Source organism: Rhyacophila brunnea, unplaced genomic scaffold (assembly GCF_057557595.1).
Source record: "Rhyacophila brunnea isolate RB1 unplaced genomic scaffold, BYU_Rbru_1.0 scaffold_3, whole genome shotgun sequence".
NCBI lineage: Eukaryota > Metazoa > Arthropoda > Insecta > Trichoptera > Rhyacophilidae > Rhyacophila > Rhyacophila brunnea.
This window is the reverse complement of record NW_028232965.1, coordinates 31,518,907-31,532,862: the sequence shown is the minus strand read 5'-3', so window position 1 is coordinate 31,532,862 and position 13,956 is coordinate 31,518,907. Positions and strand designations below refer to the sequence as shown.

At 36.2% G+C, this 13,956-nt stretch overlaps 1 protein-coding gene across 2 annotated transcripts in view; it reads right to left on the bottom strand.

The window, feature by feature from the left end:
* Window positions 1–13,956, bottom strand: part of Mkp3 (Mitogen-activated protein kinase phosphatase 3) — a 128,486-nt gene that overhangs the window by 3,880 nt on the left and 110,650 nt on the right. For both annotated transcript variants that reach the window (XM_085952128.1, XM_085952129.1), the window contains exons 3-4: window positions 1,737–1,956; window positions 1,463–1,601 (exon numbers count right to left, since the gene is read on the bottom strand). In XM_085952128.1, the coding sequence (XP_085808254.1) occupies window positions 1,463–1,601; window positions 1,737–1,956 (359 nt within the window). The remainder of the gene's footprint in view (window positions 1–1,462; window positions 1,602–1,736; window positions 1,957–13,956) is intronic.

Genomic DNA, 13,956 nt, shown 5'->3' with positions numbered 1-13,956 from the left:
AAACAAACCGCTTACAGTACTAGTCGCGCCACCTGTCGGCTTTTCTAAGGACTTATTGACCCACCCTCGTATATAAATAATTGCATGTTATTTCGATAAAGAAAGAATATAAAACATATTATAATCAACGTTATTTCTTCCATATTTTAATGCAAATTTTTGATAGTTCATTTGTCATGGCTTTTATAAAACCTCTGAACATTTGATAACACTAAACGAAAATTCTAAAAAATATTTAGTATATAACTATTCACAGCGCTCAAAATAAAAATTTTACGAGCCGGAGCGCTTGATAATTTTTCTAAAATATTAACATAGTTATCTAATTTTATGTTTTTTTTATATTATCTATCTAGCTCAGATGGTTAAATTATTTTTTTCACGAAACGAATTGATAATTTTTCCCATTTCATGAACCGGAATGGTGCTCTGGTCATTTAGAGCCCTGCCTATTCAAGGAAATAGAAGTATCTGTCATACAAGTCACAGTTTGTTTTACTCATTGAACCTACAATGTGAAGATACTTATAGCTAGGCTTACCATAATTATGAAACTATAAACCGGAACGGGAGATAGGTCAATGAAACAAATTTTAACCACTAAAAATTGGTTTATTATTAAAAGTATGTACAAAAGAAGAATTCTGCTGTACACTTTTTTAAATTATCTAATAAAAAAAATTGCACGTAAATCTGAAATGGCCAATTGAGTTGGGGACTCGAACTGTGTAGATATGATATGAACATATTTATATATATTCAAAACAAGAGCTTCAAATTCGATTGGCAGACCATCCACAGCTGATTGAAGTGTATTGTGCATAATATGTACCCCACATCCAATGCCGACGATATTAACACAAAGTTCTTGTTTGAGTCTGCTGTAAAAAATATTTTACCCTCTTCTATGTACGCCTCCAAAATTCATGTTACAAGAATATTGTCACCACAAAATGCAGCTATCTTTTTATCAATTTCATGAAGACGTAATGTTGAAATTATCTTTTCAGTCAATATTTCCCATGTCTCGCCGTGAACAGACTCAACATCCAGTAATTTTACGTGCACACCTTCCAATGATAAAAAGTATCTACGTAACAACAACAGGTGCTAGTTTTACTTATTTTCTATTTAAAGTGTTGCTAGTAACACTTACAAAATACGTATTCTGTCTATGGCCAATCATGACAATATTAAAATTTATTCACACGCGGAATAACAGCCGGGGCAGAATGCCAAACCGGCCGAGACCAATGTGTGAAACCGGGACAATCCTGGTCAAACGGGGACGTATGGTAAGCCTACTTATAGCTAACCCAATAGTAGACCAGAGATCATTTTCTGTTTTGAGCTCTCTCTTTTTAGAATAAGGTTTTCTTCAACATCTTTGGTTTCACCAAATTTCCACTTAATTAGAATTGAAAAATTCTGATAAATAAATTTATGAAGATACAAAACTCACCGATAAACTGTATTGCTTCAGGAAAGTGAGTTGACAAATTTTGACTCCAATGGTCAGCTATAGGAATCTGTAGATAGTTGATATCCCTATTTGTATCTTCAAAGACATTCGGTAGGTCAGGAGTCACATTGAGGACATACTGAAATCAAATTAAATAAGATACAGTTGATGTATAAGGTATTAGTTTCACAATTTCAATTAAAACTGTCCCTACAGTTTTTGTAATATAATATTGATGATATGTGATAAATGACACAACTCAAACTACACTGACCTTAATATTATGCCTAGCGAGTCCTTCGCAGTCTTCACTGTTAGCAGAATTTCCTAGAAAAAGGTTCGGTAGGATCTCAACGGGGAAGTCTTGATGATGATGGTGGTGATGATGATGCGAATGGTGATGGCCTCGCCCCGAAAGACTGTCTTCGCAGTCAGACGATGAACCTGACGACCCCCTATTGTCCGAGTACAGACCGCTCGATATCCGAAGAGACCTGAAAAAACAAATAAAAATATTTATTATACAAGAAGTCGACAAATGTTCACAGAAAGCTGGGTTAATGTAGAGACATCTAGTGACAGAATTATTACTTCTTCTTTTTCATCGGCACTACGTGAGATTTAGCCTTTTCCAATTACTCCTATCCCTTAACAGGCCTCTCCAATTTCCGAAGCTTCACATCCTTCTCCAGTCCTCCACACAGGAAATCCACCCCATCTTGGTACTCCCCCTTCTAGGTCACTTACGCTGGGTTACCCACTTGGGAAGTATCTTTCTACACAGTCTAGTATACTTCTCACACATTCTCTCACTGTGACCTGCCAATGGTTTGGTGTTTTACTAATTTTTCTTCGCAATAGTTTTCTTTCAAACATAGTTATTTTCTTTGCCTTGGGATAGGCACCATGTTTCACAATCATATATGGTTTTATATATCAAGAGAATCCTTTTTCGTCTTCTTCATCTATTTCCCGCAATTATTACGCCATAACTAGTGGATATAATATAAATCGATTTATAAAACAAATGTTCCAATTATTTTATCAGAGGCGGTTATTAACTATTCAAGACCGCTATTATATTATTAACTCCATTTGTAATTTTTATAAAACAACTAGCGAGTACCCGGCATGCGTTGCAATGCCACTCAAAGCTTTTGTACACACAATATTGTTTGTTTTTCCGTCTGGTGTGTACACGAATAAATCAGAAGGTTTTCCAGCGCGTGAGCAGGCCACATACAACTGTCCATGTGAGAAGCATGGATTTTCCAAATTTAATCCACACACTTGTAGCAATTGTCCCTGTGCTTTGTTGATGGTCATTGCAAATGCAAGTTGCACCGGAAACTGGAGACGTTTGAATTCAACTGGCATATCTGTCGGAATCATTGGGATTCGTGGTAACAGTACATCTTCTCCTTTAAATTTTCCATTTAAGATTGTAGCCTCGATGATATTGTTCATCATCTTTTTCACTGAAAGCCTGATACCTGGCATTCCTGGCAAATCAAGTGAATTCAAGAATTCAGTTGGATAATTGACAACCTTGTCTTAATTACATACAGTATTGGTGGAATTATACATTGTCGCTTCGCCTGGTATTTTGTTTTGAATTCTGACATTGATGATACTGACTTCGTTGTTTTTGGCTGCTAGTATAGCACAGGCGCTGAGCCACTGATGATTTTTGTAATTATGTGTGATATTTGGGAAAACTTTGGGAATCAATTCATCTGTGGTTGTGTCATGTTATTTACATGACCACACTTTTGTGATGATGGCAACACAACGCGAGAAGGCTACGGGAGTACGCCTGCACACGCCGGATATTTTGAACGCAGTTTTTGAACTAGCGAGACGGCTTTTTAAGTCGAAGGCAAAGCAAGATTCAGCCTCTCAGTTCTTGACGTTGGTGCGAAGAAGACCTCTTTCAGAAGACTGCTCTTAAGTTCCGAGCCTAGGGCCGGAGCACATGGCTCTCAGTTCCTGACGTTTCGAGACGATTATTATGGCCAACTGAAAGACGTCCCTCTCAGGCCATGGAGATCGATACTACGATAGGCGCTCGTAATGATTAACTTATTATACACCTTTATACACTCTCGCCCGCTAGTAATTTTTATATATTAATTATACTACTGTTAAAAGTTAATACCCGCGTTTTAATTAAATTACCTTTATCATTGTCTCTATGCAATTCATAGAGTGGCGCTCAAACCGAGATATTCATCATTGCATTTCTATGTATTTTATACTACAGCAAGTAACCGAATGAGTAAAGCAGCCGACAGGTAACTGAGGTTTTAGAGGTAATGTCAAACTACCCACGACCCTGCATCCCCGGTCTCATAGCTCTGCCGCACTCCTATCCCGTCCCATTCCTATCCCATATCCACGCTCTCCATACCCAGACGCACCTGCCTATATTCCCTGCCTATTCCCTTCCTATCCATACAATCCTACCCACCTACCACCATCCTTTTCCTACATTACAGTTGCTGTGATTTTGCAGAAATTTGTTGGCAATGTGATACATTCATCGATTGCCATTTTCCCATTCCCAATATCCAACAATTGTTTGGCGAAACGTTCAGCGGATACACCAAGTTGTTGTTGTACACGCATATTGATTTTCAAATTCAATTTCTGTACGAGTCGCCATAAAATTGATGATTTGAGACATGTATTAAGTTCATCAGCGGCTGTTGAACGTGGTATAACTGGTAGAGTTTGTCGAATTGAATCGAATCGAAACAGCAAGTGTGCGTACTCGAACGGTTTTCAGTCTTGCTTCCCGTTGCTCGTCTGTTTCAGACGAAGGGGCTTGAGCAGTGCGTACTCGAACAGTTTCCAGTCTTGCTTTCCATTGTTCATCCGTTTCAGACGAACGGGCTTGAACAGTGCATACTCGAACAGCTTCCAGTTTCTGAAGCTCACGACACCCTTTTCTTTCGTGATTGAGGTATAAGATCGACCAACTGCTTGTCGTTTAGGTGGCATAATTGATTTGACAGTGAAAGTAATGCTTTGTAATGACAAATTCACTTGGAAAAGATAAGAAAATGAGTGTGATTTTTATTATCTAATCTAATGTCGACTGGCAATTGGAATTTAAAAAATTAACACCACTGTCGCTGTTGGTATTTGATTCAATTCAATCAAGCGTGCTCACTCACACTGAAAACACACAAACTGCCGTTGAACTATATGAAATACAGTTGAAACGATTCGTGTGCCATCTATTGTAAAATGGTTGTACTAATTCAGAATCCTTCGCAGACGTGGGCTTTTAATGATTTTTTGTTCGCCATAGTATATTCGTCCCATATAATGAGTTGACATGATTGGAGTACCCATTCCATAATTTTAGATTTTTTTTTCAGAAACCTTCGTTGCAATGAAACTCAAAGAAAGAAAGTGTTTGTGTTTTGTTTCTGTTTATTGAAGTGCTTTTGTATACACAATATTTTTTGTTTTTTGGTTTGTTTTCATGCAGCGGCACTACCGATTCAGTATGCTGCGAAGTTTCAATCAGATTGGTCGGGTTGTTGTGTGTTTCTCGTACATTTTAAAAAAAAATTTGCTTGTGGAAAATGGAAAAATGGAAAATGGAGAAAATTGAGTTTAGAGTTGTTATTAAACATTTTAATATAAAAGGGTTAACAGCAAAGGAAATAAAAAATGAGTTGGATTTAGTTCACGGCATATCTGCTCCTTCACTTGCAACTATTTATAACTGGTTAAATGAATTTAAACGTGGTCGTACATCAACAAAGGATAAACCACGCTCAGGACGTCCTGTAGAGGTGACTACACCAGAAATGATCAATAAAATCCACGATATGGTGTTAAGTGACCGAAGATTAAAGTTGAGTGAGATAATTGAGGTTACAGGGATCTCAAAAGGTAGCGTCATTTCTATTTTACATGACAAATTGGGCATGAAAAATATTTCTGCAAGATGGGTGCCGCGTTTGCTCACAGTCGACAATAAACGCAGTAGGGTGGTGGCCTCTAAAGCTCTGTTGTCGCTCATGCAACGCAATCCGGATGAATTTTTTCGTCGCTTTGTGACTGTAGATGAAACATGGATACACCACTATACTCCCGAGACGAAAGAACAGTCAAAGCAGTGGATTGCGAAGGCAAACCATGTCCAAAGAAGGCGAAAACCGTAAAATCAGCTGGTAAGGTTATGGCTACTGTATTTTGGGATGCGCGTGAAATTATTTTCGTTGACTATTTGGAAAAAGGAAAAACAATAACAGGGGATTATTATGCATCTTTATTGGACCAGCTAAAAAACAAAATTGAAGAAAAACGGCCTCATTTAAACAGGAAAAAAATCCTCTTTCATCAGGACAATGCCCGTGTTCACACATGTTTACGATCAATGGCTAAAATTGAAGAATTGAAGTTCGAATTGGTCGACCACCCACCGTATTCGCCAGATTTAGCCCCCAGTGACTTTTTCCTTTTCCCAAACTTAAAAAAATGGCTAAGTGGACAACGTTTTTTTTCAAATGAAGAAGTCATCGATCGGACAAATGCTTATTTTGAGGACCTTCCGAAAACTTATTTTTCTGACGGTTTAAAAAAAATTGAGAAACGTCTAACCAAGTCTATTGAGCTCCAAGGAAATTATGTTGAGAAATAAAAAAAAAAATACAAAAATAAAACCTGTTTTAATGCTTTTTTCTAAGGAATTATTGACCCACCCTCGTATAATAATATTTTTGTTTTCAATGTACTCTCTTTTTACGGGTAATTTTGCATACAATTTAATTTAATTGCGTTACTCGTAATTTCGTCACTAGATTTTTCCGGTCCTTATGCTAAAACACTGTAGCAGTATAGCGGGAGAGGACTTCACATGAAATTGTCTGTGGAATAATGAGGTACTGAGGTGGGCGAGCTGTTATCGTGTCGGTTTATAATGTCGTAGGTCCCGGGTTTGAATCCCGGATCTGACAAATTCACTATGTCCATCAATGCGTGTTTGGTTCCAGAGTATGGACCTAATTCTAATAGGTTAAGCAAATAGCTAACATACATTTTTCGTAAAAGCAAAATTCTGTTAATATAAGTTCCACCCTGTGAAGGCCCATATCATGATCTTCTTGGGAATGAACATGGTTAAAAAACTAAATATAAGTAGGTATCTAATTTTATGAAACAATAGTGAAGTTTGAACCAATGACTGCTTACTCCACATTTAAATTCATCTCCTTGACATTTTCAACATTTTATCGAATCGACAAACATGAAATACCTACCTAAAAGTGCCTGACTACCAATTAACTGTGTATAAATTAATATTTGCTTATTTCATTGAAAAAAAATTACGATTTATACACATACTCGTGTCACCGTCGATAGATTAATTCAAGCAGAAAACACGTAAACCATAATATCTTGAGAAACATTAAATTGAACATGTTTGATGGCAGGGCTCGAAATGGACCGGAACGCACCGGAGCGCCGTTCCTGTTCGTGAAATCGGTAAAATTATCGCTACGTCTCGTGGAATAAACAATTTGACCGTCTGAGCTGGATAGACCATATAATAGAAAATCTAACACACTTATTTTATGGGAAAAAAACACATAAACTTTGATAACTTTACTATGTAAAAATCTTCAGAAAACTGTCGAGCGCTCCGATTCGTAAATTTTTCCATTTCGCGCGCTGCCGTAGATCTTACATTATTTACAATAATAGTTTACGAGTCAATAAGCCAAGCGAACATAATTATAGCCACCTACTATAACGTGGAGAAAAGCTTCATACATTGGCCATATTTTCCTCAATAAGAATTATAGGTCATCCATGGACTGAATCCGTATGCGGTTTCAAACCGTGTGCTGTACTAAGCTTATCTTTTCTAGTCATAGAAATATATTTCCACAAAGTATATTATAAGCATCTGATCGTATCCGTTTATACCATACACTTAACTTACAAATTTAGTGAAAATATATTTTCATGAACAAAAAATATCGTAAGTTTAGTATGGCACACGGATCTAAACCGCATACGGTTTAAGTCCATGGATGGCCTCTTAGTGTTATTATTTACACCTACACCTAGATCGTATCAGATCCCCAACGCCGTAACCTGTAACGTGTAGCCAAGAAAATCTCATTTTACATAGGTTCACTTCTGCTGCCCCCTATCCTTTCCTACATTCTCATGATAGGGAAGTGTACTGAGATTTGATCGACAACCTTCCATAGAAAACATCATAAGAAGAAGAATTTACTACGTATAGTATTATTATCGTAAGTATGCAGGGCTCGAAATGGACCGGAACGCACCGGAGTGCCGTTCCGGTTCATGAAATATTAATTTGACCGCCTGAGCTAGATATGTCATATAATAAAAAATCTAACAGACTTATTTTTATAAAATTATCGAGCGCTCCGGTTCGTAAAATTATCCATTTCGAGCGCTGTTTGATGGCCATAAATAATTTACCATACCAATAGGAATCGTGAGTGTGCTCTTTGGTATAAAAAATTGGTACTGTTCTGTTGGCTGGAAAGAGCACTAGTTAATCGAGTTAATATTTGCTTGGTAGAAGATACATACCTTATTTTTTTTTTTTTAATTTAAATTTATTTAGAGATGATTTGTGGACAACTACTTTATTTCATTCACCATACATACCATAATAAATACTTATTTAGATTGATTTAACTATTTATTCTAAAGGTTACCCTACTGACTATCGCAGCGATGGCGAACCCATGGCACGCGTGCCACTAGTGGCACACGAGATAATTTGTCATGGCACGCGAATGTTTTATTTTGAAGAGAAAAAAAATACGTACAATAATTATAAAAAAATACAAAAAGCTTTTACAAAATATAAATGTAAGTATAAGTATACTACCTAAGCATAGAATTTAAAAAAATAATGACGACAGCCATGCCTATCTTCTTCGGTTATTAATATTATTGTTACCAATAATATTTACTAATCGATGCGCAAATGGAAACGACGAAATTTATGCATAAATGACAGATCACATTGTATAAAAAATAGCAAGCAAATACTTGTCAAGAATAGGCATTACGTTTAATGTAAATTTATAATGCATATGTCGGTCCTTAAGCTTTATGCATCATATAATAATATCACACCGACCTCATCAGGCGACGGGGCAAGCCGCGCTGCGATACTGATTTTGATCGATTTACAATCGGGAAATTAAAAGTATAAATATTCAATTAACAACTGCTTGTTATTTTGCCTCAAACATAATCGCCAAAAATTGAACACCATTCAGTGATGGGGAATATATGAAAGCGTGGTTAAAATGCTTCTGCGATCTCTTTGAAATTTTGAAAACAAGGAAAAATTCTTCAAAGAATAAAATATACTTACCTATTATGCATTCGGCTAGAAACACTATGAAAAATAGAATCTCAAAAATTCTATTGTCTTATTAACTTCGTTAACAGCATTTTTTAAAACTATTTTTTCAATTTATTCCCCATGAAAAACTGATCGGCACATCAGACAATCGAAATTTACTATTTGGGAAATTTTGGCACGCATATTTACGTAAAAAGATTCGCCAACCCTGGACTATCGCATACATACATACATCATATCAATATATTATATATTCAACTGAATGTAATATTTATATTTACGTGATATTATTAATAATGGAATTCCGAGTGCAATGTGAGGATAAAGAAAACTCTTTGGACTTTTAGACGGTAGCCTATTGGATTTCCCATTACAATACCAGTCAGAGTATGACCTTTGCGATGTGCTTTCTTTACAGCTTTTGATTCTTCTCGATCGACACAAAGATCTCTTTTGTCCAGCCCGGCACGAAATATTCAAAGGCCCCCGGCATATGGGTCACGAGTCACGAAACGTGACCTTAACCACTTCAAAAACAGCTGGTTATGATAGCAGTGATAGGCGACCAACTCGCAAAGGATTTCAGAAATCGCAACAATCAAAACATATTTCTTAAATGAACATAGTGAAACAAATGAAAAAGAATCAAGCGGCGTTGGGCCTTACTCGTTAAAACAATATGAAAATTCCCCCGATAAGGGTTACAAAAATCCGCCTAATTGATACAAGAGCCGAACGCTGTTTACGCGGAGAGAGTCGGCACCAGACATTCTTCCACCCGAGGCAAAGTTCCCAAAATAGGATACGCAAAACTCTCAAACAGGGGGAGACCGCGTAACGAATGTCTAAAATTAATTCAAAATTTAACAAGCAAGTGAATTCTGCGAAAATCACAACACGTTCGTATTCTCGTCGACGATATAACCATAAAAGTTCGACTATACCTACTTAGTTCCGCCGCCCACTAACAATGCTTATGTCTAAAAGTAGAATTCGTATAGGGGGCTATAATCTGATATACTTACGGAATTTATCATGCCGAATCTATAATACCATAAGTTAGAACAAATATAGAACATACTAAAGATGTAGGAGTCAAGAATTACATCTTTTAAGTGGGTGTGATAAAATTAAATCCACCATCACAATACCTATCCCCGTAAACTAACTAGGTATTGTTATTATTTGAAAATAATATGTTAAGCATTAACGTACATGTATAACAATTTTAATAAACTTGCGAAAATGCTCCAAGGAGCGCTATTAAAAATGTAATTATCAAACAACCATCTTTCGTGTGGTAGATGACCTCCTAACTGTATGCATTTATCTGTACGAGAAGAAGTCATGGTGAAATGTCTATTCCACGGAATAGATAATTTTGTGTTCACTGATCGATCAGTGTTTTTGGCAATTCAATGGGGATGAAAGTAGTGTGAAGTACCTATTGGAAATATAAACAAACTAACTCGAAGACAATGATAATTATTGTTGGTTAAAATAACAGATTGAGGGAATATGCATGACCTTTTCAAAATGTCTGCGATTACTTTTTGTTTGAGAAGTTAATTATGGAAGGGGTAGAAAAAAATCAATAAAATTAAAAATCGTGTGGCAACTACCGTGTAAAAGTTGGACGAGTTTGTTATTCTTTTATTAAGTAATAAGATCGAACAATTATTCAAAGTCGTCCAAGTTTCATTATTGTTTCATTGGTCGAACAATTTTCATTCAGACGCGGTGGGCATGTTGTTATTCACCAAGTTTTTTATGATTCTTTAATAAAATAAAATTTCATTTAAATGTCAATAATGAACATGGACGAATAATAATTATTACTCGCCCGTAGGCGGAATACTTTCATTCAATAAAAATAAAAAGTTTTTGGGTGGAGGGAGCTGCTGGCTATTTTAGGACTGGTCAAAATGGTATAATATTATTTATTCGTTAATCAACGAGTTTTCAAAGGAGACTAATAAAAGTTATTAAAGGTTTCTATAAATTTACATAACACAACTTCACAAGCAAGCATTTCAGAAGATATAATAATCAGGTATGTTATAGGATCGAAAGTGGAACTATAGATAGATAGTTCAATATAAAATTCAAAGATTAATAAATCGTACACATTTAGTTTTTGTAGGTACCCGGTTGATTATTTATATGACATTTTTAATTGCACCCTTACCCAAAAGGTTAATTTGTAAATATGTATAAAAAACATATCATAAAACTAATTAAGGAGTAGAAACAAACAACTTTCTTCAGACTGAATTATAGTTGTATTCTACACCAGGCATCTCCAACGCATCGATCGCGCACGCCATAAGAATAGAGTCGTGAAAATGTAAAAAGTGTATACATTCAATTGTAATATGTATATGATATCATTGAGATTTTTAAGGGTGAGCATTCACCATTCCTATTTTTATTTCCTTCGCCAACTTTCTTGAGGGTTTCAAATTAGCTATAAGGAATCACTTGCTCATATTGCATCACTCACGGCCTGCCCCGCAGGAATGTGACAAAGAGAAGGTATGAATTCCCGCACTTTAAACTGCGGCGTACCGTCGCGCACTTAGCCTTTTGCTCAGTAGGACGATTAGTGCAATGATACCCAACTTATGAATGTCACAATTATGGGGAAATTGAGTATTTCATTATGATGGTGGAAGACAATAATTATTAGTGCTGTTGATTGACCCGCAACGCCTGAATGTCATCACACCATCGGCGAAATATACTACGTCCGTGCAAGTTGAAGATTGACAATGGGAGAATGTGGTAGGTCGCTGTCAGTTTTGTTATCGGATAGTAAATCGCAAACTACACGAAGTTAGACAGGCCTGTTCTATACAATTCATTTGCACCTCCTACGGTGATTGCTGTGTTTAGACTACGATTCCGCAGTGACAAGTATTTCAACTATCAACATACCATCATACAATAAACCACTTCGTTTATTGAACGAATAATTCACAAGATTTGAGAATGTAACATTACATAATTTGAAAACATCTCATGCATAAGTATCCACTAAAAAAAATCTCTTATAGAAAAAAAATACTACACCCGACGGGAGATGAACCCGTAACCGCTGGATTCGCGCCAGTGTGCTTTTCCAATCGGGCATCCTACCTAATCAGTAATCACAAAGATTTTAAGTAGTAGTTCTTACATGAAATGTTTATCAAATTGCGTTAATAATGTTGGCTATCGGTTTTTGTATCAAAGAACCCAAGGGAATTAAAACAACCTTATATAAAACTCTCCTGCGCCCGGTAATATGGATCAGAATGCTGGGCACTCAGCAAATATGATAAGAGAAACATGGATATCTTTGAGAGGAGAGTTTTGAGAAGAATCTTTAGGGATGTTCAAGAAAGTGGTATTTGGAGGTCAAGGTAAAATGAGGTGCTGTACATTCTTTACGGGGGCGAAGAGATCACTGGCATATGAAAATGCAGACTGCGCTTAATCGGCCACGGGCTATGTGAAAACCTGGACGGCCGAAATTGATATGGCTGGACTACGATTAAAAAATTATCGGTCAAAGCAACTGGGAAGTGTCGGCGCGCTGATCGTCCCGGCTGGGGGAAGTCTTTGAGGGAGGCCAAGACCCGCCAAGTGTTGTGTAGTGCTATAAATGATCGTTATTTTGATATTACTTTAAGGTACTAAAATACGACACCTGACGTCGAGGATTACTACAGTCCCGTCGGGTGTCGTATTTTTTGTAAAATAATAGATTTTTCCTAGTGTTCTGCATGAGATATTTTCAAATTATATATTTTCAATACCATGATAATATATTTAATAAAATAATTTTAAAATACATTAAACGGATTGATGAAAATAACAAAATTACAATATAAACCAAAAAAATACAAATATTTTTTTTAAATAAAAAATATTCGGAGGATGACGTCGCATTATAGTTATACATAATATATCAATATTTAAATATTGTTAATTCGTTCTATTGTTCGAAAAAATAATAATGCCAGACAATCTAAATTCAACGCACTAATGCAGGACACAATGATAGATTCGTATGCTTCGGTGGTTGTTTTCCTCAGACGAAAACAACTTTTAAACTGCTTTACTCTTATTGCTGACATTACGTACTTACACTAAAACAAAGGTGGTTTTGAAGGGACAATTTTCAATTGGTTGCTCAGAACATACATATTTTGGGGCGTCGTGGTCCAGAAAAGTTTGCAAACCTCTGGGCTATTGGCTCAACCCAATTATGTGGAATCTAGGTACTCACCGGCCCCATCTACCAAATCCACGTTAAAAAAACAACATATTGTGATCAGGAGGCGATAGTGCAGGGTTGGCAAACCTTTTTATGTACGCGTTCCAAAATTTCCCAAATATTATTTTTCAACTCTCTGACGTGCCGAGCATTTTTTAAGAGGAAAAAATAGTTTTTATAAATTCTATTAAAATAATGATAGTGTTCTAGATACCACTTACAGAACATAGCCGACATATATAGCTTTATCACTTTTTTCAATTACGCCAAATATTTAGGTCCACCAATTTTGAAACTGTCTGCCAGAATCACTACTAGATACCTAGCTTCACCAAGTTTTTGTTTCTTATTTGGTGCAGTCATTTTTGTGGGTAGAAATGAAATTGTTTGTTAATGTATTAATTAGTTTGGTTCTTTACGCACAAATTGACACGAAAATTGCTCCGATCAGATGAGGCATTATCTCGCTACAGTGGTCTCAAGCACTGTAAATCGATCAAAATTAGAGGTTCGCGGCGCGGCATACCCTGCTGCCAGATGAGGTTAGTGTGATAATATTAAAATGTGACTCATAAAGTCTAAGGACTAACCTATGCAATTATATATTTAAATTAAACGTAATGCTTATTCTTGAGTATTAATTTGCCTATATACAATGCGATCTGTCATTATTTATTATTATTATAGGTATTTCTTCTCTTCAAACGCGTGCCATAGGTTCGCCACCCCTGCGATAGTTAATAATGTAGGTACCTACCTCTGAATAATATACACTTTGAAGCGAGCTTTCTTCGAAATCGGTAGGTACGTACTTCGATTATACCTACATTTTTTTCGAAGTTCAAGTGT